This window comes from Carassius gibelio, chromosome B13, assembly GCF_023724105.1.
Source record: "Carassius gibelio isolate Cgi1373 ecotype wild population from Czech Republic chromosome B13, carGib1.2-hapl.c, whole genome shotgun sequence".
Classification (NCBI taxonomy): Eukaryota; Metazoa; Chordata; class Actinopteri; order Cypriniformes; family Cyprinidae; genus Carassius; species Carassius gibelio.
The window spans coordinates 19,578,635-19,604,653 of record NC_068408.1 but is presented as its reverse complement, the minus strand read 5'-3'; the positions used below and the strand labels follow the sequence as shown (position 1 = coordinate 19,604,653).

Sequence of the window (26,019 nt, the reverse complement as noted above, 5' to 3'; positions counted from 1 at the left end):
ATTGTAAACAAAGAGCACTGTTAAAACATGCAATCTGTTCATTGTTAAATATGCTGAAAGAATGGAGATCACAATAGGAACAGATTAATGCGCAATACGAAATACACATTTTTGAATACGCATGTAATAGGAGTTCTTTTTTAAAATCGTACATGTTGCTCCATTACCACAACCATTTGGAAGAGAAGATTATGATGTAAACACTTGTAAGACCAGGCTAGTCAGGAGTGTGAATGGAAACACACACAGAGACCTTTTTTATTAGAACAAGTATTTATTTTAATAGAAATAACCAAAGGATTTTATCTCACACTATTTAAGAAATACAGAAATCAGTTTTTAAATAATCTTTATGACAAAAATCACTCTCAATTTTGTCTTTTTCGAGGAAGACTGGATTGCTTACAAAATCATAAAAACACACTATATTCACTCTGTACTCAAACCTACTCAGATGCTTAAACATCCTTGGAACCCACATAAAAAAGTTGACTTATTAAAGCCCTTGTTTTTGCTGTTAATATTTTCTGGTTAAAGATGGCCCAGATTTTTGGAAAAGTCAAAAAATTGAATAGATTAGACAGCACCATAAAGAGTAGATCCTGTAAACTATCAGTATGCACACTAACCAGATAGTACAAGTAATAACTTATGAAATATATGGGTATAAAAATATGTTCTCATGGTCTCATTTTCAGAGACACAGAGGCCAAACATTAAATAAGACACCCTATATCCTAAAAAAGAAGAATCTTGTAAAAAAACAACTGGTAAATGCACAAAACATACAAAATATATTATAAACAAGATGTAAACAACTACATGCATGATGTGTGTTACTGAACGATTCTATAACAATTAACGAATGCAAAAAAAAAAAACACGTAGTATTTATGCATGGATGGTGGCAAAGGTGCAGTGTAAATTCTCTCAAAATGACCTGAGAATAGTTCTGTTTTTTCTCAGACGCCTCCAAACCCATCCCTCTCCTCCTTCCTTCCTTATTTTTCCTCTTTCATCTCCAACAGCTCTTTGTTTTTCTCTAACAAGTTCTCTAGCATCACTAACCCCTCAATGATTTCTTATACAGGTATGTACTTTATGATTTACTCATGAGGCTCTTCATCTTTTAGAAGCTCTTCTTCTCTGTTCATGAGATCATCTTCGTCATCCTCATACTCTGAGTCTTCATGAGTTTCAGACAGCTCTTCATCAGATATTGGTTCAAACTTTCTATCATCTTTTAGTTCCATCATCGGTTGCTTTGGCTCATCCTTTTCCTCCTCTACATCACTGATGTCTTCCACACAATCTTCATCACCCTGTTCGATCTTCTCTTCACTCTCCAGAGACTGAGGTTCCTCACACTCCGAGTCTTCATGAGTTTCAGACAGCTCTTCATCAGATATTGGTTCAAACTTTCTATCGTCGTCTATTTCCATCATCTGTTGCTTTGGCTTGAATGTTTCCTCGTCTACATCACCGATGTCTTCCACACAATCTTCATCATCTCGTCTCATCTTCTCTTCACTCTCCAGAGACTGAGGTTCCTCATACTCTGAGTCTTCATGAGTTTCAGACAGCTCTTCATCAGATATTGGTTCAAACTTTCTATCGTCCTCTAGTTCCATCATCTGTTGCTTTGGCTCATCCTTTTCTTCCTCTACATCACTGATGTCTTCCACACAATCTTCATCACTCTGTTTGGTCTTCTCCTCACTCACCAGTGGCTGAGGCTCCTCACACTCTGAGTCTTCATGAGTTTCAGACAGCTCTTCATCAGATATTGGTTCAAACTTTCTATCGTCCACAAGTTCCATCATCTGTTGCTTTGGCTCATCCTTTTTATTCTCCACATCACTGATGTCTTCCACACAATCTTCATCACCCTGTTCAATCTTCACCTCACTCTCCAGAGGCTGAGGTTCCTCACAATCTGAGTCTTCATGAGTTTCAGAAAGCTCTTCATCAGATATTAGTTCAAACTTTCTATCGTCCTCAAGTTCCATCATCTGTTGCTTTGGCTCATCCTTTTCCTCCTCTACATCTCTGGTGTCTTCCACACAATCTTCATCATTCCGTTCAATCTTCACCTCACTCTCCAGAAGCTGAGGTTCCTCACAATCTTCCTCTTTGCTCTCAGCATCTTCATCTGAGTCTGCAACGCTCCACTCTTCTGTCAGAGTTTCTTCTGCACTCTCTGAATTATCTTGTGATTTGATGCATGACTTGTCTTGAGGACAGCTGGACACCTCATCCTCTGGTGGGGGCTTCCAGTAATCATACAGCTTTCCCTGTGAATTGCACAAGAGGCTTACTGAAGCACGGTTCACCCAATAATGAAAATTCAGTCATCACTTACTCACCCTCAGGTTTCAAACCCGTATGACTGACTTCTTGTGTCACACTTTAGTTTGGGAACCAACTCTTACTATTAAAGGGTTAGTTCGCCCAAAAATGAAAATTATGTCATTAATAACTCACCCTTATGCTGTCCCAAACATGTAAGACCTCCTTTTATCTTAGGAACACAGTTTAAGATATTTTAGATTTAGTCCGAGAGCTCTCAGTCCCTCTATTGAAGCTGTGTGTACGATATATTGTCCATGTCCAGACAGGTAAGAAAAACATCATCAAAGTAGTCCATGTGACATCAGAGGGTCAGTTGGAATTTTTTGAAGCATCAAAAATACATTTTGGTCCAAAAATAGCAAAAATGACGACTTTATTCAGCATTGTCTTCTCTTCCGTGTCTGTTGTGAGAGAGAGTTCAAATCAAAGCAGTCTGGATATCCGGTTCGCGAACGAATCATTCAGTTCACCAAATCAAACTGAATCGGTTTAACCGGTTCACATCTCTAATACGCATTAATCCACAAATGACTTAAGATGTTAACTTTTTTTTAAATGTGGCTGACACTCCCTCTGAGTTCAAACAAACCAATATCCCGGAGTAATGCATGCACTCAAACAGTACACTGACTGAACTGCTGTGAAGATGAACACAGAGCCGAGCCAGATAACGAACAATAGACTGACTCGTTCACGAGTGAAGAACCGGTTGCATCGGTGTTCGGATCACCAGTAGTTCTTTCGGACAGTTCGATTCAATAAACCGGTTGAAGAAAACGGTTCACCGGTTCTTTTGCGCTTGACGTAATGGCGTCATTTGCGATGATTGCCCTTGATTCAAGCCTTCGGTGTACCCACGCTCATAACACTAGCACAGAATCAGTTCAGAATCAATCACCAAAAGAATCAGTTCAGACGCTCTTCATGCTGAATCACACATGCGCAGTATCATCAGCTCCTCGGTTCTCGAATCGGACACGTCTGACAGAAACGGTTCTTGACTCGTGAACAAGTCAATGTTTTGTTCGTTATCTGGGTCGGCTCGGTGTTCATCTTCAGTTCTCCCTTCACAGCAGTTCAATCAGTGTTTGAGTACATGAATTACTCCGGGATATTGGTTTGTTTGAACTTAGAGGGAGTGTCAGCAACATTAAAAAGTTAACAGCTTAAGTCATTTGTGAATTAATGTGTATTAAAGATGCGGACCGTTTAAAACGATTCAGTTTGATTTGGTGAACTGAATGATTCGTTTGCGAACCAGATGTCCAGACTGCTTTGATTTGAACTCTCTCTCACACAGACATGGAAGAGAAGACAATGCTGAATAAAGTCATAGTTTTTGCTATATTTTTGGACCAAAATGTATTTACAATGCTTCAAAAAATTCTAACTGACCCTCTGATGTCACATGGACTACTTTGATGATGTTTTTCTTACCTTTCTGGACATGGACATGGACAGTATACCGTACACACAGCTTCAATAGAGGGACTGAGAGCTCTCGGACTAAATCTAAAATATCTTAAACTGTGTTCCGAAAATAAAAGGAGTTCTTACATGTTTGGAACAGCATAAGGGTGAGTTATTAATGACATAATTTTCATTTTTGGGTGAACTAACCAATTAACTACAACTTTTGCCTCAAACTCCTGATTTCCTGCTTATTAACAGTAAGGTAGTTACTGTTATGGTCATGCAGAATACGGCATTAATATGTTCTTTACAAGTAGTAATAAACAGCCAATGTGCTAATAATATACATGATAACATGAAACTAGTAAATATTGTGAATTGGTCTTCTAAAACTCAAGTATTAACCTTTAATTTTAATTAGTTAAGTTCACAAACCGGTGAACCTTCAATCACTCATGCTGCTTAAATTCCGAAAAACACTTGTAAACAAAATGTGGCCTTCACAGCCAGCCAAAAATGACAACAGCTTTTATCAGCATCAGTTAACAGTATTCTTGTATTCTTCAGTTCACTGTATTCTTTTACATTACCTCCTGAGGTCTTGATCGTGTTAGAAGCACCTGCCACTTGGTGTATATCCTTGCCACAAAGTCTTTCACCTACAGAAGAAAAGCCAATCACACTGTCAATAAAAATCTGGATCTCCTTTGATATAAACAGAATGAGGAATTCTCAGAGAACAGAATGAAGCTGCTCTTTACCTTGCTCCTATACAGCATTTTCTCACTCTCCCTTATGTCACACTTAATGTGCTTCTCCAGCTGAGAAGAAAGACTCTGCAGATCGTCCTGACAGTGAAAGAGGGCTCGAGTTAGTCTAATTTAGTAATACAATTGTGATATGAAACAATACTGACAAGACAAAGACTAAGGCACAGTCAGATGTGCCTTACTTTATTCATACAATATTGAGGGATTAAATTAGACCTGTCGCAGCAAGCTTTTGTTGTGCACTTGGGATTTAACACGGCAAAAACTACATTAGAAATGGGTTTTATCATCTAAAACCATAAATATCAGAACAATTAGATGTACTGTAATTTGCATATAAATCACAAAGAGGAACAGAGGATGCAATGCTCACTTTGGTCGATACAATTTCTAGCCATTTACAACAAGCAAAGGGTTATGTGTGTGGTCTTTTTATAGATTACACCTCTGCCTTTAATACCATAGAGATACATTTACTCTTGGAACGTCTCCTGGTTCTAGGTGTGAATGGGGGAATAGTTCATTGGATAAAGAATCTTTTTAAAAATCGACCACAGCAAGTTTGTGCTCGGGGTTTCAAATCAGATATTATATCCTTAAACACGGTGGCACCCCAAGGATGCGTCCTGTCACCCCTTTTATTTTCTGTTTATACAAGTGGTATAAGAGTGCAGCATGAGAATTACAAACTATATAAATATGCAGATGATATGGCACTTGTGGCACTTTTATGGAAAGACTGTGTGCATCTTGAGTACGAGGAGCAGGTTTTGAAACTAGAAAAATGGTGTGAAGAAAGTTCTTTATTGATAAATGTAAGTAAAACAAAAGAGTTGATTTTAAATCATCCAGAGCCTCCAACAGAAATAATGTTATGTGATCAAACTGTTGAAATTGTGAAGACTTTTAAGTATTTAGGAATCATGATAGACTGTAAATTGAACTTCTCTGATAATGTGGCTCTTATTTGTAAGAAAGCAAATCAAAGACTATTCTTGCTAAGGAAACTGAAAGAATTTTGTGTGAGCAAAGCTGTGTTGCAAAGAGTTTATACAGGCTTAATTGAGAGTGTTTTAGGGTATAATATAACTGTGTGGTTCGAACGAGTTACTTCTGTGAATAAAGTTAAATTAGACAGAATTATAAGAGTAGCTGGGAAAATTATAGGATTAAAGCAAAAGTCAGTCACTCACTTATACCAAATTGCTATTCAGAGAAAAGCTTTGATTATAACAAGAGACACAACACACCCCTTGAATCATGTTTTTGAATTATTACCATCAGGTCGTTGTTAAAGAACACCAAAAGCAATGAAAGCAATATATAAACAAACCTTAGTACCAAATGCAATAAGTCTTTTGAATAAGAGGTAGGAATGTATATTTGAATTTTTTTATTGTGGATGTGTGTATGGCTAGGTGTATTCATTGTTTGTTGTGTATTGTTAATTGTTTTGTGATTGTATGGCGAGACCAAAGATCAATTTTCAGCTTAGGCTGAACAATAAAGTACTACTAACTAACTAACTAACTAACTAACTAACTAACTAAGTCTGATTTTAAAAATCGATTCAAAGATTTGTCTATTATATATTCATTGTTTTGCAAGTAAATGTAAGATTATGGACAGTCTTTCAGTCTTCATAAAAAATAAGTCCCTTTGGGATGATACAAGACATGACAAGTCTTGTTGGGTTTATTTAGCCATATTGACCATAACTTACTTAATAATATTAGTGTATTTAAAAACTATAAAAATAATAATTAATAAATAAATAATTATATAATATTTCATCATTCCTTGTGTTCATGTAGTTGTTATTTCACAATTTTTCAAAAACATTTTTTAAACCAAATTATTAAAACAATTAATAAAATCAACCAATCGTCTATTCAGATGATTGCCATTCCAGAGAAAACACACAAACACAGACATACACAGATTAGAATTTTGTCAGAAATCTGAGAATGAATGACACTGATCTTAAGATTTAATGAACAATGAAAAAAAAAAAAAAGATGCATACCCCCCCCAAACATCATGCTATCATGCTTTTAGTCAGTAAAATCATCCCTCACTTCAATTCACACAAGAGCTGCTTTCTAAAGAGTAAAGTTAGTTATGTTCATAATTGGTCCCTGCAGCTGAGCGTGGCACCAGAAGACAGAGTGGGGCTGTGTCCACTGACAGGGTCTTTCTGTGACTGATTCATTAACACTGCTCCTTTATATCTAAACTGTAAAATCTATTCAAAGAGCATCTCGATTCTTCTTGATCAATCCACAAAACTCTTATTTCTAAGTCCATCATCAATAATTGTACTGAATGAAAAAACATGTCTGACCAAACATAAAAACGCATAACAATGACAAGTAAGATACTTTAAGAACAGTTTTGGAATTGGATTGTAATTCCCTAAAATACAATCAAATAATGAAGATTTCCTTGCTTGCTATATAATAATATAAAAAGAGAAATTGAACACTTACTCTCTGAGCTGAGGGTAAAAACTCAAAATTGGAGGCTTCATTTGTCAAAGTCAAAAGGCTGTAGCAGAGGTAATATGCCTGTATGAAAGAAGATCATTTATCAGCTTATTAAACTCAATCAAGTGGTTTTACTGTATCACTCTTGGATATTAAGGGTGCTTTCACACCTGTAGATCGACTGCTTTGTTCTAAAACAGGGATTAAAATAATTACAATGTTGCTTTTTATTCTTGGTGCGGTTCCCTTTCACTCGGCAAAGTTTCTAAACAGACCAAAATTGTAAATACAGTCACATGCGGTTAAACTGTGCTCTCATTGGTCAAAGTACCACGGTTCATTTTCCAGAATTCCACTCATAGTGGTCATCCGTCAAGATGGCACGACAACAACTTTGAGATGTCATTATATTAATTTATAATTTTGAACAGGAGTCCCGGATTCATCTGGAAAACATTTAAAATGCACCTAACAGTTACTACGAAGAAGAGCAATAAGACGGCATTATAAAAAGAAAAGGTGGACTTTGATTTTGAATGGCGAAGATGTGCTCACCCACAGATATCGCCTGCCTCCCAATGTGCATACTATCTATCCTAAATTCTATATGATATTAGTAATTTTCAATACTATTTAGGGCAGATTGGGTGGATAGTATGCACAATAGGGACGCCGGGTCCGTCTACTGCTTTCCACAGAACTTCCATAATTACCCATCATACACTGGATATAGCCTGGTTCGCTGGTCCGTTGGATCGGATTTCTTTCTCACTACAACCAAACCGCCCCAGAGTTCATTTTCAATCAAGTAAAGCCAACCTTTTTCCTTTTTCAGGCAATCTCTGACCGATTGTTTTGGTGTGGAAGTGAATGTGATTGCCGTGTTCACATACTGTATGCCCAAACTAACTGAGCTAAGGGGGGAAACGTGCCAGGTAACGGAAAAATGCGCCAGGTGTGAAAGCACCCTAAAAAAGTAATGATCCAATAGCTCTCAGCCCTTTTACCAACTTTTTACTTACTTGTTGGTCTAGATTGGTATCACAATCTTCTGCACTCCTTGCAGACCTGAGGACTTTCAGTAGGGACGAGGGACGCATTTGAGGTAGGTAAGGTTTCAGCTCAGACAGCTGGAAAAATTGTGATAGTAACAAAGAAATTTTACAAAAATTAAAGTGATTTGACAAAAGCTTGGCCAGCCAAGTGTAGTCAGTGGTTGATACACCTGCATAATTGCTCTCATCACAAACCAAAAAGCATCTATAGTGCTAAACTGTCTGAACACTGAAAAGCTGCTAATATTGTATGGATTATTCTCACCTTAAACTCTGTCCCTGATGGTTTATAAGTGCAGGTGTGATTCAAGAGCTTTGAGATGATAGATACACTCAGGTGTCGTTTTAATTGCCTGTTAAAGAAATAGCAGATGAAAAATTACAGAAAGCACTTAAAGTAAAAAAAAAAAAAATAGTAGAATAAATATTTATATTGCATTACAGGGTTTCCCTTACTTTCCACGACTGCTATCTGGAAGAAGATAAACAAGTCTCCTGAGATTGTGATGATCTTCTGACAAATCAGTCAGGGTCTGACAAGCTTTAGATATCTACACAGAAGAAAGGGAAATCTTGTTAAATGTGAGAAGATGATAAACTAATAATTAATGGGTAGTTAAGTAGTTTGTTTTCACCAAAATTATAATTGTTTGGGATGGCATGAGGGCAAGTAAATGATGACAGAATACTCATTTTTGAGAAATATGAGCCCATGTCCACATTTATACGCTTTCAAATGAAAACTTTTTTTTCTAAGTTTTGGCCTTCTGTCCCCATTGAGACTGCGTTTTAATCAAGGAAAACTGAGCTTTTTATAAACGCTCTCCAAAGTGGATAACTCTGAAAACGCTGTTTTTGTGTTGTAGTGTGGACTGTGAAAACGGAGGCTTCTGAAAACTATGACGCAAGTTTAGTCATGTGACGCATATTATACCAATAGATATCTGTGTTTATACTGGTATTGTGCACGTTATGCGCACTTTCACACTATTGCTACAGATGTGCTACTTTGTACACTCTTAATATCACACTCCTGCAAAGATGAAAGCAAATTAACTCGCCATCGCTATTTGCGGCAAAACATGAAAGCGAATTGAAATGAAAGTTTTCTGTTGTATCAGTCTGGATGAGACTTTTGGAAAATAATTGAAAATGCAAGTGTGGACGTAGAGCATTTGAAAAACGAAAAAGCAGTTTTCAAATGCATCCGGATTAATGTAGACATGCTGTAGCCTGAGTATTAAACACTCTTCCTGACCTGTTCGTCCCAGCGTGTGATATTTTTAAGCAGATTCTGGAGCAGGATGCTAAAGTGTCCAGTTGGCAGCAGCTGAAAATGAGTCTCCAGTCCAATTCTACACACCATTGTGAGAAGCAAGACCAGCTCCTCATCAGTGTATGCTCTCGGACACAATGTAGTACACAGGGAGAGGTACTGAACAAATTAAGAAAATAAATAAATAAAGGCACAAAATAGACTGACTCTTACTACTGCTTTTAAAGTAGTGCTGTCATATGATTAATTGCATCCAAAATAGAAGTCTTTGATTACATAATATATGTGTGTGTACTATATATATTTATTTTGTATGAATACAGTACAGACCAAAAGTTTGGACACAGCTTCTCATTCAAAGAGTTTTCTTTATTTTCATGACTCTGAAAATTGTAGAGTCACACTGAAGGCATCAAGGGCTATTTGACCAAGAAGGAGAGTGATGGGGTGCTGCGCCAGATGACCTGGCCTCGACAGTCACCGGACCTGAACCCAATCGAGATGGTTTAGGGGTGAGCTGGACCGCAGACAGAAGGCAAAAGGGCCAACAAGTGCTAAGCATCTCTCGGGGAACTCCTTCAAGACTGTTGGAAGACCATTTCAGGTGACTACCTCTTGAAGCTCATCAAGAGAATGCCAAGAGTGTGCAAAGCAGTAATCAAAGCAAAAGGTGGCTACGACATATTTCAGTTGTTTCACACTTTTTTGTTATGTATATAATTCCATATATAATTCCATATGTGTTAATTCATAGTTTTGATGCATTCAGTGTGAATCTACAATTTCCATAGTCATGAAAATAAAGAAAACTCTTTGAATGAGAAGGTGTGTCCAAACTTTTGGTCTGTACTGTAAATGCACACACATACAGTATATATTTTGAAAATATTTACACGTATTTGCATGTATAGTTAGTATTATATATAAACATTTAATATATTGAAAAAAAACTGAAATATATACATGCATTTGTGTGTATTTATGTATACATAATAAATATATACAGTACACACATATATATTATGTAAACAAAAGGTTTTGGATGCGATTAATCGTGATTAATTGCTTGACAGCACTGATTTAAAGTTAAATTACAGTTAAACAAATGAAAAATAGCCTACTACACAAAACATGACAAACACATTATAAAAATACTCATCTTACGTTGAGAACACTCTCCAAATTATGTGTCAGTAAAGTGCCATTGTCTTTCATGTCAGATATCACTCGGTCTTGGCTGGTTTCTTCCAACTGAAAGCTCTCTCTGCCAACACATATATATGCATTTTTATGAAGCATTTGTAGTATAATCATGGCTTATGTCAAATATGCTGAATGATAAAAACATATGACTGGTATAGAAGTAAAATGCTGCAGACTGCGGGAGAAAAACTCACAAAAGGTCTCCTTCAGTAAAAGGGGGTTGCAGAGCCTCAAGAGGGAACAGACTGATGAATGATGCCCCCATGTTCAGGAAAACCAGGGTGATGTCACGTACAGAGGGTACCCACACTTTAAAACTTTGGCTCTGGTGTTCAACTATAACACAACAGTCAATTTTAGTGCTTTATCAGTTGTCCAGGAACAGCATATTTGGCCAGTATGAGGTCTTTAAGGCATACCTATGTGTTGAGCAGCAGACAGAGCAATGGTTTGCAAGGACTGCATGATGTGTGAGGAAATAATTGGGTTTGGGTAAACTGACATCATCTGAAAAAGCATTATAGTTATTAGCTATATATACATCTTGGCTACTGGACCAAATGAGTTGAGTCTACAAAGTTGTATGCATGTTGGGGTACTAAAAGCATAAACTCTCATGAAAGTAATCCAACTGTAGTGTATACGTTTTGACAGGTTTAAACATAAATGTCCCAAGGGTATACAGGTTTCCCGTGAGAGAATATAAGATGGTGTGAACAAAACGCAATGAGTCAAATAAATATCATAGGAACAGAGAACATAAAACGTCAATAACAACCATCAGGGGTTTAAACAAAAAATAAATAAATACAAAAAATTCCTGAGCCTGAACTTTATTCCGGGGGTGGGGCATCCTTTCTTTAACATTTGAAAGGATACTATGGCAAAGTTATTGTTTTCCTTATTCAAACGGATTGAGAGTACCCCCAGTCCTTCACCTTTTGTATGTCTCCCTAGATTATCACATCTGATTCAACTCATCAGCTCATTAGTGGAGACTGCAAGACCTGAAGTTTGTGTGTCAGATAAAGGGAGACATACTAACCGTGCAGTGATGGGGGTACTTCATGGAGAGGTTTGAGAAACACTGCTATACATAATATGAACATAACCAACGTAAGTACATAATGTATTATAACAAATACCTGCAGAGGACGCCAACGGGCTGGTGACGTTTCACTTTACAGCATGATTAAACAATGTTTAAATCCATAAAATTATAATATCTGGCCACATGCAAACTCAATAAACATCCAATAAATGGCATATTTAGAAACAGGTTGATGTATTCTCCTGTGTTGGCAAAGGTTTATAAATTATTTACGTTACAAATCTAGTGAGATAATGCCTACTGTTTTCCCAGATGAATGATGAGCAATTCAAATTCACCGCATATACAGAGGAAGAGTTTAGACCCTTAAACACATACAGTCTTTACTGGTAAATTACCAGTAAGTTACCATTCAGAGATTATATGTGAGCAGGACCTTTTAAAAAATCCCAGTAATATGTTCTGGAGATCATATCGTTCTTATGAAGATGACATGATTACTTTGAGCTGTTTACAAAGCTCCGCTACTTTTTTTCAACATGTCAGGCTCCTCTATTCATCAGGTGCTTCGACTCTGCAATTGGATACTGTTATGCATGTCTCGTATTTATAAGTGCAAAACATTTCTGATTGGCTAGTAAAATTTGTTTGGTTTAGAGTGAATGCTGTGCTCCTCTCATACTATTGGTAGGCAAACTCAAGGACTCCAAAGTGAAATTAACACTTTTTTTTTTTATGTAGGATTACTTTTTTTTCTGCAGCCAAATGCTGCATGCTGGAGATCCGGCATGGTGCCAGAGAACTTTAAGCCCCAAACCATATAACAATACAAAAGAAATGCTAAAAATACATACATTACCTACAACAACTCATAAAAAAATAAACAGCTGATGAGATCAACATGAGACTACAAAGACAGTGGCCCTAAAAAGAGCACTGCAAAATATCAAAGCATGTAGCGTTCATATATATTTTAATTGTAGATTAATTGTCCATATTTTTTGCCCCACTGTAAAGTACATCCATGTGTTACTGACTAAGCACAAAGTGTTTCGCAAGACAGAAAATATGAGGAAAGAGGGTGATTTTACCTGGAAAAGCCAGCGTGTAACCTCAGGCTGACAAGGGAAAGAAAAGTAGGCTTTCCTCAACAAGCCAGCACTGATCAGAGACAGCACATGCTCAGTACGGGCCCTATAGAGGACAAAAACAAAACACTCATATTGAAAAGTGTAACACCAAGCCCAATTGCAAATGAACATAACAGAAATAATCACTGATGCATCTCCTATTTTGCTAATTTTTTGAGTAGTGAACTCGCTGTGCTACTACATTTGATATTGAGTTCAAGGTGTCATCAGACAGGTATCATCTATTACTAAAATGGAAAGATTAAATCAGTTAGTTTATTAGGGGTGGGCGATATAGCCTCAAAATTATATCACAATATTTCAAGAATATTGGCAATAATGATATTTATGACGATATACAAAAAAATATGGAACAGTGTTTTATAGGTGATTGAAGCTGGCAGGCAGTGGCATTTATTAGTGCAAACATAATGAAGGGCATTTTCAATCCTTTTCCAATATGCTTCTGTCATTGATGACAGACTACCTCAATTGAAGAGTAAATCTATTATCATAAGGTAGCAGAAGCAGCATTATAGTGCAATATTAGTGACACAGTAACATAGTCAAATGTAAGCAAAGTACAAAAGCAGCCTTGGTAGTTTTTTCAATGGAAATCTTAAGTAAAAGTATAACATAACTCCTTATCACTTTAGTTTGACAATAACTAATTTAAGTAATTTTCACCTTGTAACTCTTCAGAAGCCTGCACAATATTGTCACCTAATAAAACTGACCTTTTTAAGTTCAAATGTAAACAAACAGCAGCAATCCAAACAAACCTTCAAAATCCAAAACACTCATTGCTTATAAAAAATTTAATAAAAATGCTATCAAAACTTGAGTAGCAGTTGCCTCGCATCAATAGTTGCCTTGCTTTGTTGACTTTAAGCAGACTGATCGGTGTATGATGTCAAAATACAGCGAGAGTGACTTAAAGAGGTCATATGGTATTTTAAAGTGTCTTAATATTGTGTTGAGTTCCCTACAACAGGTTTAAATACATCTAAGGTCAGAAAACATTGTTATTTTCTCAGAATACACATTTAATATTAGAGTCATTTGCCAATGATTTAGAAACGATTCGTTGCTAGCAAGTTCAGAGCAAACCACTCCCTTTCTTAAGCCTACTCTGCTCTGATTGGTCAGCTGGCCAAGTCTGTTGTGACTGGCACAGAGAGATCTCCTCGAACCAGTTAGCCAGCGCTACCATTGACAAAGCACCTTTTTACACAAAACTATAATGGAGTGCACCAATCCATTTTTATAAGGTCAAAAAAAAACAACATATGCAATTGAATCGTGCACACAGCTAAAGTTTAGCTCCTAAACTGTTAACACTTAAGACAATAATGGATGGTACGTTAGTCGAGTGCTAATGTGACTAACCATTAAAACAATAGTTTGTAAACCAAAATATGTAATGTTTTAAGAACAACAGACAAAAGATGCTGTCTTAACTTTTAAGAACAGCTGTATCACAGGAGCACCAGCCTTATAACTCGCTCGTCTCTCCCGTATTAACTAGAGGTGCTCCGATCACGATCGGCCGATCGTTATGCGTATCTCCTCAGTAAAGCCGGTTTTCTAATCAGCGGTTAATTCCATCAGGTGCGTGATTTCACATAGAGCAGCTGCTACTACACAGAGCCGTTGTTAATAGAGAAGATGCGCAAATCACGTTAATTTTCAGCGTTTATTGGCCCATCTTCTCAGTTAACAACGGCTCTGTGTAGTAACAGCTGCTCTATGTGAAATCACGCACCTGATGGAATTAACAGCTGATTAGAAAACCGGCTTTACTGACGAGATGCGCATTAACGATCGGCCGATCGTGATCGGAGCACCCCTAGTATTAACCCTATAACTGTCGGTGCAGCAAAGTGTCTGTCTGTCTGTGTGCTTCACACATTCTTTATTATTAAATTAAGTAATTAGAACAACGTCAGTCTACATTAATCAACACATTCTTAGGAAATAGTGGGTTCACAGTGAATTATCAGAACTATTCCAGTAAGTAATATTGTGCTTCACCTGGAAACCTAAAGCTCCACTAGGTATATATCACATATTAGCACAAAAAACAGATATTTTGAGCGCTCAATTGAAAATGTACACATTACGTATCAATTTTTCTTACAGGTTGTGGTTCAGAGAGCTTGTTAGTACAAATTAAGAAAATTAGAAGCCAACGAAGATAAAAGCCAAGATTAGAGAAGCAGTCCTTGATAAAATGACGTGCACACAACAAAAGGTTTGAATTGTATTTTGCTGTTCATTGATATTGAGAGATGACAAATTTTTTTTGTAATGTAAAAAATTATATCTGTGTTATTGTGGACAGTATGATATGGCACACCCCTACTGTTTATTTACTTTTAAAAAATTAGCACAATATGACATTCGACATAATATTTAAACACATTTCATGATAGTCTTACTTAAAGATAATTTGTTGTGATTTGTTATGCGGCGTCATAGTAATCTTCCTCAGGTCCAGAGTCCGGTGGTTGAAGAGTCGACCAAACCTAGCAGGCAGGAATATTTCCTCTCCTGGGTGGATATCCCTGATGGCACATGAGGCAACCGAAAACCTTTGCAAAAATTTCCTAAAAAAAAAGTAAACATATATACACATTTTTTTTTAGATTAATTATACATATTCACGAGACTGTCAAAATTCTACATAAAATAAAAAAAGAATGAACATATAGACAAACTAGGTATGGGGATATGGCATCCGATTGTCATGCGCATTTCGTCAGTAAAGCCAGTTCAACCTGCTTTCACATGGAGCGGCATTTAATAGACAGAGCCGTAGATCACTGACAAGCTACGCAATATCGCGTTCATTATTGAAGGCGATTCATCTGCGATAATTAACGCTATATTGCATAGCTTGTCAGTTTGTCAAATGCGTGTGACAATCGCATGCGATATATCGCCCATCCCTAAGTCAAACTAAATTTAATCACATATATTCAGACTCCAAACTATTTAAATTGACTGCCATAATCTACTTAAAAATCCAAAAAGCTTTAATATAATTTGAAAGACAAATTATGAGAATGAAGCCAGCTATTAACCCTCTCAGGCTCAAATTAAGTTTTAGTAACTTAGTAACTTTAGTAAAGTTTTTAGTAAACTAATTTTTTATAACATATTTTATGTATCTGGAGTAATAAGGTTTTTAGTTACTTTACTTTTGCAAATCTGCAATGCCTGCCTTGAGAGGGTTAAGCCAGTATGGACAAAATACCTTTGCTCAAGTGAGATGTCTTCCTCTTTACTTTCACTGTTCTCAATCTCATCTATATTCAGCAGATCATCTTCACATGACTCAAGTAATTGTCTCTCCAACTCTTTTGACCTGTGTAGTCAAATGAAAAACAAAGTGTGTCAAGTAATTATTAGACATTTATCAGGGCGAGACTGCCGGCTAAATGCAGCATGATCTGTCTCAACAAATTCTCCCATGGCATAATCACAGGTCTATGAAACTGACAGTCAGAATAAACAACAATCTGTCAATTGTACACACCCAAAGTGATACTGTCAGCCAGAATGCCAGGCATTAATACACCAAGGGTAAATTAGGACTAAAGTTTTACATTTTCGGAAGTAAACAAGTATTGCAGCTGTAAGTTTTCAGCAGATTACCACTGGTTTTAGGGCAGCAATTCTCATCCTGAGCTCAGAATATTGGCCTTCAATTACTGTCACAGACACAGGAGGGCCTTGGAGTCCAAAAGGTTGAGAACCACTGTTCTAGTATGTTTGACAAGTTGCTTACTGTTTTGTCAAAAGAGTCCACCTTATGTATTACTGCAATTCTTCTGTCATTTTATTGTCACAAGTCACAATTTGAACTCTCATTCATGCCTGTAGTCTATACAGCTAATACTAAAAAAAAGTCACTAATACTAAATGCAAGCAATATAAAGGCTGGTTTAAAATGGAAAAAAAACTGTCAAAATTGACTGATCATGTCTTCATGTTGTTCCATTATCAAAACATAAATGAAGATCAAATATGGTAATGAATGCTCAAATATTTTCTCTATGTATGTGTGTTGATCAGTGTTTATACATATTTATATACAGATTTAAAAGTCTATATAAAATCTATTCTATAGAGCAATCTGGACTCTTCGGGAAGACTTGGATTCAACTGCTTGATTGATTTAACAATCTCTACGGGTGTCAACACTTTTGTGTGGACTTTCAAAGGTGAGACAGAAATCTCCCAGATTTCATTTAAAAAAAAAAAATTATGTGTTATGGGTTTGGAACATGAGTGTGAGTAAATTATGACAGAATTTTCATTTTTAGGTGAACTGTCCTTTTAATAGCCATGCCTGCCTTGGTAAACACCACTAATAAAAGCTGTCTACATTGAGATTTTGACTTCTCAATCACTGATATCCAATGCACTACAACAAACCAAGGGCTGCCAAGCACAAAATAAGTCATGCTGAGAATCAAGTTGGGGGAAAAAACAAATGAGGTTTTCAGACCCACCTCTGATATTGTTCCTTCTCTTGCAGCATCTGCTCCAGTGTATTTCGATAACTAACGGCTTTGGTTTTGACTGCCTCTGGCTAATACAGGTGAATAATAAAAAAAAAAAAACAGGTTCTTGTGAAATTCAGGCATGTCAAAGACTGATTAATGACACATGAGGTCATGACATGTTTTCTGAACATCCTTAAACTTACAGCTGCTTTTGAGACAGGTGTGTTGGGCTCTGAAAAAGCATCTTTTTCGGGAGTAACAGGCACATGGTCTCTCCGACTCATCAGCTTCTCCAGAGATGGCAGCGGCTCATCTTCAAGACCACTGCTGCTGCTGCTCAGACTGATATTGCAGTGCTCTCTCAGCTCATCGCCAGAGTCGTCTCCCAACTCAATATCTAAGGGATCTTTCCACTTGGGGCAGCACTTCTGTTCTCTTGATCCTTCTACATTCACCGACACTGCTGGGACAGGCATGACAGCCTTGGGGCTGCGTGACTGCTCCACTTTCAACTGTATTCTTACATCCGTTTCCATCTTACATGAACCGGCTTGTTTTGCAATGCAGGGTGACCTTAGATCGAGATGATGGGGGGACGAGACAATTTTAACACTCTCCTTATGGTTGGAAGAGAGGCTTGTTTGTGTCCAAGTTTCTCTCTCAGCATTAGTTTTTTTATTATGAGTTTTGGGCGATGGTAAGCAACAGTCTGGTGTAAAGAGTTGCGTCTCGATGCTGTCGAACGTTGTGCTTGACTTCGGAGAGACTTTGCGTGAATGCGGTTGGCTGGGTGGAGCTTTGAGATTTTTGTTGGCATGTGTCACCATAACGTCTTTTTTCTCTGCAACCGTGGGAGATTTAGTGAGTTTAAATGAGTTAGGTTTGTCGCTTGCTGTGCTTGAGTCCTTACATGGTTTAAACAGCTGACTGGGGAGGTAAGGCAGAAGTCTGGGTTTGTTGTTGCTGTTTGGTGCAGCAGGAAGCATTTTATGGGATTTCTCCTTTATGGTTATCACAAACTCATTGCTGCCCTTCATGAAAGCACATTTGGCAGAGCTGGTAGAGGGTTGGAAATCAACACATGGGCGTTTCATTTCCTTCTCATTTTCTGTACTACCCTCCTTTTTTCTCTTTCCAGACAGGGACATCCTGTCCTCTGCTGGCAAAAAGATGTATTTGATATAGAAAGAGAAACACCTTAGTTTTAAAGGTTATGAAATAAAAATCTCGGCAAGATCATAAGTACAACAAAGGGTAATAATTCTTACCTGGATTATTTTTGTGGTGAGGGTTGCTTACTTTCTGTAAAACAATAAATGAAAATATGTGAAAACATGTGTGACATCCATAGTCACTTGAAAAAGGTGGAAATCATACATAAAATTATTCAACAAAAATACCTGTACCTTCTGTATGGACATGTTACTACAATAGGAGGTTTTGTGGTCTCTATTCTCCAGTCTTTCTTTTTTCTTATCAGGATGGTGGGTGATCCGCTCCCCTGTCTTAACTGATGCTTTAGGTCTCTGCTGGAATAAGCAGGAACTACTACTCTCAGGGTTATGCCTGGAGTGAGATGTATAAGGAAGAGAATGTCTCTGGACTTTCATAGCATCTGGCTGAAACGAGCCTCCTCCACGCTGAACACACAACATCAGAGGATTATGAAGTTAGAATACAAAAAATACCAACCATAAGCTATAAAAAATATTAACAAAATCTAAATGACAGGGTTCCCACATTTTTCAAGTAATTAACTTCCAGTACTTAGGCCTTTCTGGACGTAAAAACAAAAACAAAAACAAAAAAAAACACCATATTTGATTAGGACAGATGCATTAATTAATAATTCAGATTTATTTGACAACCCATTTGATCGATTCACAGAAAAGAACAATCTTGAAAAGCTCACAAATTGGACTCTAAGTTACTCTGAAAATGTAATCAAATTACTGATTACTCCTTTTAAAAGTAATCACATTACTGCTCTGATTACTTCATTTCAAAAGTAATTAGTAACATTACTAGTTACCTTACTTTTTTCTCCATGAAATCCCAGCACACACACTCCCAATAAATATTTGTTATTAAAGCATCAACATTCACAGAACACTGTTATTTTTAACTAAAGCAAGCAGCTGCTGTGTACATGGTTTGGCAGAATGCCAGCAAAGAGCGCTGCATTCATAATCTCTAAAAGACATCTCAGTTCATCGCAATCTCACAAATTTCTGTTTTAACACAATAAATATATGCATAATGAATATTTCATAAAGTCTACAATTTGTGTGTTATAATGAATTCGTGAGCACGCAAATTTCAGCATTGCATTGCTCAATGCTGAAAACGTGTTATAGCCCAAGTAGAAATTCTGCATATACTTGCGCCTGTTATTCATTTATATTTTATATTAGTTTATGTTGCTTTTGTGCAATAGATGAATAACAATTTATTTGTTTGAGATATTTTATGTTTAGATATTTCGATTTTGCAGCAGTTCCGTGAATTATTAGGTTAAATATTCTCCCAGATCCCACACACAAGGCGGTCTGCCTGCACCGGCACTCGACCATCTTGTCCCGCACCGCACTTTGTTGCGTCGCGTCTTTTGCGAGAAGGTCTCTAATCCACTGAATGCACTTGACTCAACCGTGCATGTGCTACATCCTTTTTACAATCTCTAGATTATAAAACACTGCATTCTGTCAGCAACGTAACGCAGCAGTAATGTATAGAGACCTCGGCTTGTAACTATACTCTAATTACTATTTTTAAAATTATAACACATTAGATTACTCTGTTACTAAAAAAATAATCAAATTACAGTAATGTGTTACTAAGTAATGTGTTAGTGCCCAACACTGGGCATCACAATTAAAATATTTATTATACACAATAGCAAGATATAACTGATAAAACATTTAGATCTTAGCATAAATAGGGAAAAAAATTCAATAAAAAAATCTAGATTTTACGATTTCAATAACTTTACATCCTGTAAAACCCCATTTTATAATTCCATAATATTTTCCATGACTGCCAAAGCCCTGAAGTTAATCACCAGAGAGAGAAGATAAAAAAAAACTCAACAGATAGGCCATTGTAAAGTATGAGTATTGAGTAATAGGAACAGGTGGTTCGTGAGTCAATGAAAAGCTAATAATGAAATAAGTCATACAACTTTTTTTTAAATAATAATTTAAAAATAAAAACAATCAAAATTAAAGACTACTGACATAAAATATTTAGTTTGTTTACCTGCATGTCATTTGACCATTAACCAACATCAGAAAATTGTGTACAAGCAAATGTGTTATTAAATTATTTAAATATTAACTTAAATATCTCGAGGTATACCAATTTTTTTCCAGTCATGGAAATTAATTAAATATTAAAAGTTATGTCAATTTTTGCATTAAATTAACTTCTATTTATGCTCGGCTCTACTTTCAACTGTTATCTCTTGTTATTGCACAGAATAAAACTTTTTATTTATTTATTCAATTTGGCTGAAAAAAAAAGCCTGAGAATTGCTGCCTTACAATACTCTTAGAAATGTGGATAATAACTTAAGAAAAAATTAAGAGTTGCATTTACCCTTAAGTTTTCATTGAGCTCCTTACTGAGTGCATAAGAAAGTTCTTTGTCTTTGTTGTAAGAACTGCTCCTCTGTAGGATGTCCTTTTTAACTGTGTGATTGACAGAGCCATTCTTCCTAGAGTAAATGTTGCCATTATTCGGTTGTAGTTTTCTCATAACTTTGCTACTGAGAATACGGTCCCGTTCTGGTCTCTTGTTGGAGGCTTTGAGTGCAGCTGAAGTGGTCTTGTCCCTCTGCTCCAGCTCACGGTTTTTGGTGGGCTGGATGCAATTAGGCAGCGGTTTCAAGAGTTTTGGAGTCTTCTCAGAAGGTTCAATACGTGGACTACATGACACAGGATGTGGTGTGGCAGCTACACTGTCACGTCGCGGAGCACCAAGCGGAATTAATTCTTGCACTTAAAAGCAAACACATTGTCAGACATTCAGACAAGAAGTGCAACAGCAACCTCTTTATACCATCATGGCAGCTGAATTACCTCACAAACCTGTATTAAATGTTAGTGCATGCTTATAAAGATTGTTAGCTGGCACAAATAAGACTGACATGCAAATATGAACAAGCATTGGCATCAGTTGGCTGGAATATACTACACGACTTGTACACAGATTTTTGTCCTTTTCTACAGCCTGATGGAGTTGTGGATAGTTGCCAAATGTCAGAGCCAGTCTGCAGATTTTGGGCAACATAGTGTATGATGGGCACAGAATCTGATTAGTAGCTTCAGACTTTGATTCAATCCAGTTGGTGAATCAAGCATGTTTGTTTGTTTTTGGTCTGATTTAAGAATTAAGAATGACTGACATCTGTAAGTCATTTATTGTATGATGGCTATTCTATTGTAATTTTCATGCAATCATCGTGCAACGCATTCCAGCCTTAAGTCTAAAAAACAGGAGGAAAAGTCTGCAAGCTAATGTATCCAGTATTACCATTCGCAGGAAGCACAAAAGCAGATCAACAGCAGCCCATCACCAAGCATCCCTATACAAATACCACATATAATCTCACCCATAGAGGTGAAGTGCTGCTTGAGACTTGACATTTTATACTGAAGAAACACAGATAGGTGTCTTTAAAAGTCTTCTGAGTGACCTGAAAAAAGTGAGACGCATGGATCAGGTATCAAAACAAGTGAACTTACATGTGCGCATGCAAAATAGGCTATAATTTGTTTAGAAACCAAATCCTATTTTGAGAAGTCTGTGCCATTACAATACACACCATACATTACAGTACTTTCATAGAAATAAATGACAGTGACAGATAACATTCAACAGACCTGTGCTAAAGTTACATGCTTTCAGTTTCCTATCAGGTGGACGTGTGTCTGTAAAAAGAAAAGAAATGGAGAAGAACTTTGCCGTTGGTCTTGGAGAGGAAAAGAAGAAAAATAAATACCTACGTTCAGCGCATCCCTCTCATTTGTATAATCTTATGACTTTCACTATTTGTAATTGAAATGTGTATGGGCGGGAAACGAAGTGGGCTAGTCCCGAGAAACGAAACTACTGGCAAGTTGGCAACAGTTCAAGTCATCGAACTAGGCAGTTAAGTGCCTGATGCTTTATGACAAATCCTTCCGTAAACAATATATTAACTACACAGAAAGGCGACCGTCTATCGGAAGACGCTGACAGTAATATGATGCTCTTAAAGCACGAGACTTTACCGACGTCACAATCAAACGAAAACAAGCTCTCCAAAAGAAATCTCTAACATTACAAAAGAGCGGTTACTTGATCAATTCTGTTTATTTAGAGTGTAACTTTATACATAGTACATTTTGCAAGTAACACTGGACTAGTAAATCAAAGTTTACTAGCTGTCAAACCGCGTGAGTGGCGGTGACATTACCATGCGCGTCCGTTTAGTTTTGAAAAGAGTAAAACGTATACATAAACGTTATAATAAAATGATATGCGATGCGTACCAGCCATTGTATAAACTGTTTCGATACACTCCATGATGAAAGAAAGTGGTGTTGTGTTTGTGGGGAGCCGCCATCTGTAGGTAGGAGGAGCGAGTGATGTAGTTCACGGAAACGGCCACTAGAGGCGTTTAGATACGAGTAAAGTAACTTAGACTGATTAAATTCGTACAATACCCAAAAATACTATTTATTTATTATTTTTTTATGTGTTTGTTTGTTTGTTTTACCAAATTTGCCGTTTTACATACACCTTTTAAAAAATAGGTATGCAAGGAAAATATTGCATGTTTTCATGATACCACTGACTGGATGGATGAGCTTAGAGAAAGTGTTAATTTTAATGTTTAACATGCACATCTGATATAGATGTGTATATGTCAGAAGTCATATGACATACTGTACATCTTTTGCGACCACACTTGCAGTTTAAACATGAAAACATGAAGAAGTCTTCTGTTAACCCTGTACAACACTGTTTTGAAAAGTCAGATTTATTTATTTAACGGGGAAGTTTTATAAACCGTTTTATAAACATTTAGGCATGTATTTATTTTTATTTTATTTTTAAGTTTGCATATGTGTTTTTTTGGTTTTTTTGTTGAATATTATTTTATGACCCATGTAGTGTGATCTGGTGGGAAGAATGATAAATCAGTTTTAGAGGCTCAAAGTTCAAAAATATGCAATTTAACACTTATATGACACAATAGTAAGACGAATTTCTGAGACTTCAGGATCAGACTTCAGTTGTTGCTCACCTCCCAAAAATTATAACAGTATAATGATATTTAAAAAGTTTTCTTTAATTTTTAATTGTGGGGGTCAAAATATTTAATAGAATGCAATAGGATGACTGAAATGTTTGAGTTATTTGGCATGTGTTCAATTGTAATGTGATTACATAAATAAATGTATAATAATCAATTAATTAATATAGTTGTTTTTACTTACCAAAAAAGTATGAACTGTCAATCAGAGGGCAGTGGGCGAGTAGAGAATTGTGTACAATGGTGTTTTTACAAAGTCTGATCGTGTTAATAAGATAGAATTGTATGTGTCAATATGATAGAGCAGGCTTTATCGGGTTAATACTTCTCTTGATAACACAATCCCAGTCTGCACGGCGTCTATTCTGCAATATGGTAGTAGCGGGGTGTGGTATTATGTTACTGGATAGGTACAGTAGGTTATAGGAGAAGGAAAATGCGGTAGCACTTTTTTTTTACAGTCCTGTTCCTTATGTACATTGTATGTACTTATTATAGTAATTACAATAACTATGTAATAACTAGGTACTTACCCTAAACCTACTCCTAAACCTAACCCTACCCCATGCAGTTACCTTGTATTACCACAACTTTCTTAGATAAATACACTGTAAGTACACTATAAGTACACTATAAGTACACATAGTGTAAAATAATGTGCAACCGAAAATGCTATGCAAAAAGTGCACATTTGTGCTGCAATAATACTTTGCATTACACAAGCCTGTCTTTCATCTGAAAATTAGACAGTACCAAATCTGGATCTAATGCCAATATAAGCCAATGTAAAATCTGTCTGGGATTGTTACTGAAAGTTTGGACCAGGGGCAATTCTAAGATTTTCGTTTTAAGGGTATATTAATAAAACAAAATAAATAAATAATGATTGAGTTATAGGGTTAGGTGGTATACTAAACTTATTGCAGTATTCCACCATATTGCATAGATAGGTATAACATTTGAGTACTGAATAAGCCAAATACAAGTCTTCCTGAATCCTGATCTCTCTCTCTCTCACACACACACACACAAACACACACACACACACAATTTTACACAATTTTGCTACGGGAACCCAATGTAAAACACTGTGCGTGCTTAGTAATGTCCACACATATATTTCCAAGGTCATGTGCCCGGGGTATACATAATAGTGGGTAAATCCAGTGTGAAAGCACTTTGGGGACATAACCGTGTCTCAGTTTGAGAATGACTTTAGAGTCGTTAGGTCCAAACTCGATACACGTAGCACTCACAGAGAGCACGTGCAGGTCACCCACTCTCTTGACAGAGGCGAGAGCCAAAAGGAAAGCAGTCTTCAATGAAAGATACCGCAACTCCATGGATTGCAGTGGTTCGAAGGGGCCCCCTTCATTCCAGGACCGTAAACTCCTAGCACCTCTCAGGAAACAAATTATGAGATCGTCCCTTCCCAGTGGCTGCCCAAGCATAGGTTTGACAAACGCTGCTATGGCAGCAACGTACATTGTGAGCATGAAGGGGGACCTGCCCATCTCCCACAGCTCCTGTAGGAAGGAGAGAATCTCCGCAATGCTACAGCATTGTGGGTCTATATTTCTGACCGGATCATCAGCCGGAAAACACTGACCACTTTGAAGCAAAAAGCCTTCTAGCAGAGAACTTTTAATTTTAAAAAGTTACATTTTAACACCATAATAGTGTTGGCAATATCAACTACTTGTTGCAGTGTTGTTATTTAACTCTAATAGTGTTACATTTTAACAACATAATAGTGTTGGTAATATCAACTACTTATTGCAGTGTTGTTATTTAACTGTCAATAGTGTTACATTTTAACACTGTATTGGTGTTGAAAGTGTCAACACTTTTGAAAGTGTTACTTTAACACTCGTGTGGTGGTAACCATATACACTGACAAAGTGTTAAATTTAACTCTATTGGTGTTAAATTTCCGATTTCAAATTTGTAGTGATGAGTCAAAGAGTAAATTGTCACTTCCTGATACACTGGCACTAAATATCACTAAGAAAAGTAGTTGAAGCCACTGAATATAAAAATGTTCTTATATGATAAATTAACAAGCAGATGAAACACAATAAATGTTGTCATTGCTTTTGGAGCTGGATGCCTGCTGTTTGGGAACGCAGTCGTGTAAGACAATTATACAGAAATACTTTGATGACAGACTTTGCTCAGGCATTTCAGAACGACCATAACAACATTTTTATGTGCATTTTTAGGACTTATGTGCATCTTTTTTTATGTGATATTCTAAAATGCACATAAAATAGGTGGATGGAAACAGCTATTAAAATAAAATTATTTTTGAAAATCTTTATTTATTTTTTTTGCATTGAAGTGTACAGAATAAAAATTAATTTAAATATAATATAGTTGTATGTAATGCAGAATATTTACTTTAGTCCCAAGTTTTTTTTATCATTTTAATTAAAAATCAAGTTGAATTTTTGAACTTTCATAGTAAA

The 26,019-nt window shown here is 36.5% G+C and overlaps 1 protein-coding gene across 5 annotated transcripts; it reads right to left on the bottom strand.

Annotated features, from left to right (window-relative positions):
* Window positions 1–254: 254 nt before the first annotated feature.
* On the bottom strand, window positions 255–22,891 carry LOC127970616 (SMC5-SMC6 complex localization factor protein 2). Of its 5 annotated transcripts, none has more exons than XM_052573265.1 (22): window positions 22,785–22,891; window positions 22,134–22,181; window positions 21,863–21,946; window positions 20,848–21,248; window positions 18,657–18,890; window positions 18,519–18,552; window positions 17,454–18,409; window positions 17,257–17,336; window positions 15,996–16,106; window positions 15,178–15,345; window positions 12,698–12,800; window positions 10,975–11,062; window positions 10,750–10,891; window positions 10,517–10,616; window positions 9,335–9,511; window positions 8,533–8,627; window positions 8,342–8,429; window positions 8,044–8,151; window positions 7,025–7,102; window positions 4,527–4,613; window positions 4,356–4,424; window positions 255–2,294 (listed from the first exon to the last, which is right to left on the bottom strand). In XM_052573265.1, the coding sequence occupies exons 3-22, from the start codon at window positions 21,894–21,896 to the stop codon at window positions 1,107–1,109; spliced, it is 4,341 nt and encodes a 1,446-aa protein (XP_052429225.1). In that variant the 5' UTR covers window positions 21,897–21,946; window positions 22,134–22,181; window positions 22,785–22,891; the 3' UTR covers window positions 255–1,106. The 5 variants fall into 5 exon arrangements, with proteins under 5 accessions (XP_052429225.1, XP_052429228.1, XP_052429226.1 ...); XM_052573268.1 differs by having other exon boundaries at window positions 17,454–18,406; XM_052573266.1 differs by lacking the exon at window positions 22,785–22,891 and adding an exon at window positions 22,257–22,753.
* Between the last annotated feature and the right edge of the window lie 3,128 nt (window positions 22,892–26,019).

What these genes read in the sequence shown, in the direction of transcription:
- LOC127970616 (XM_052573265.1), bottom strand. Translation starts at nt 21,896, where the DNA reads ATGTCAAGTCTCAAGCAGCACTTCACCTCTATGG. An exon ending in GCAGCACTTCACCTCTATGG is followed by an intron (nt 21,249 to 21,862) that starts GTGAGATTATAT and finishes TTTGCTTTTAAG; the next exon opens with TGCAAGAATTAATTCCGCTT. An exon ending in CACCTGTCTCAAAAGCAGCT is followed by an intron (nt 17,337 to 17,453) that starts GTAAGTTTAAGG and finishes CACCTGTATTAG; the next exon opens with CCAGAGGCAGTCAAAACCAA.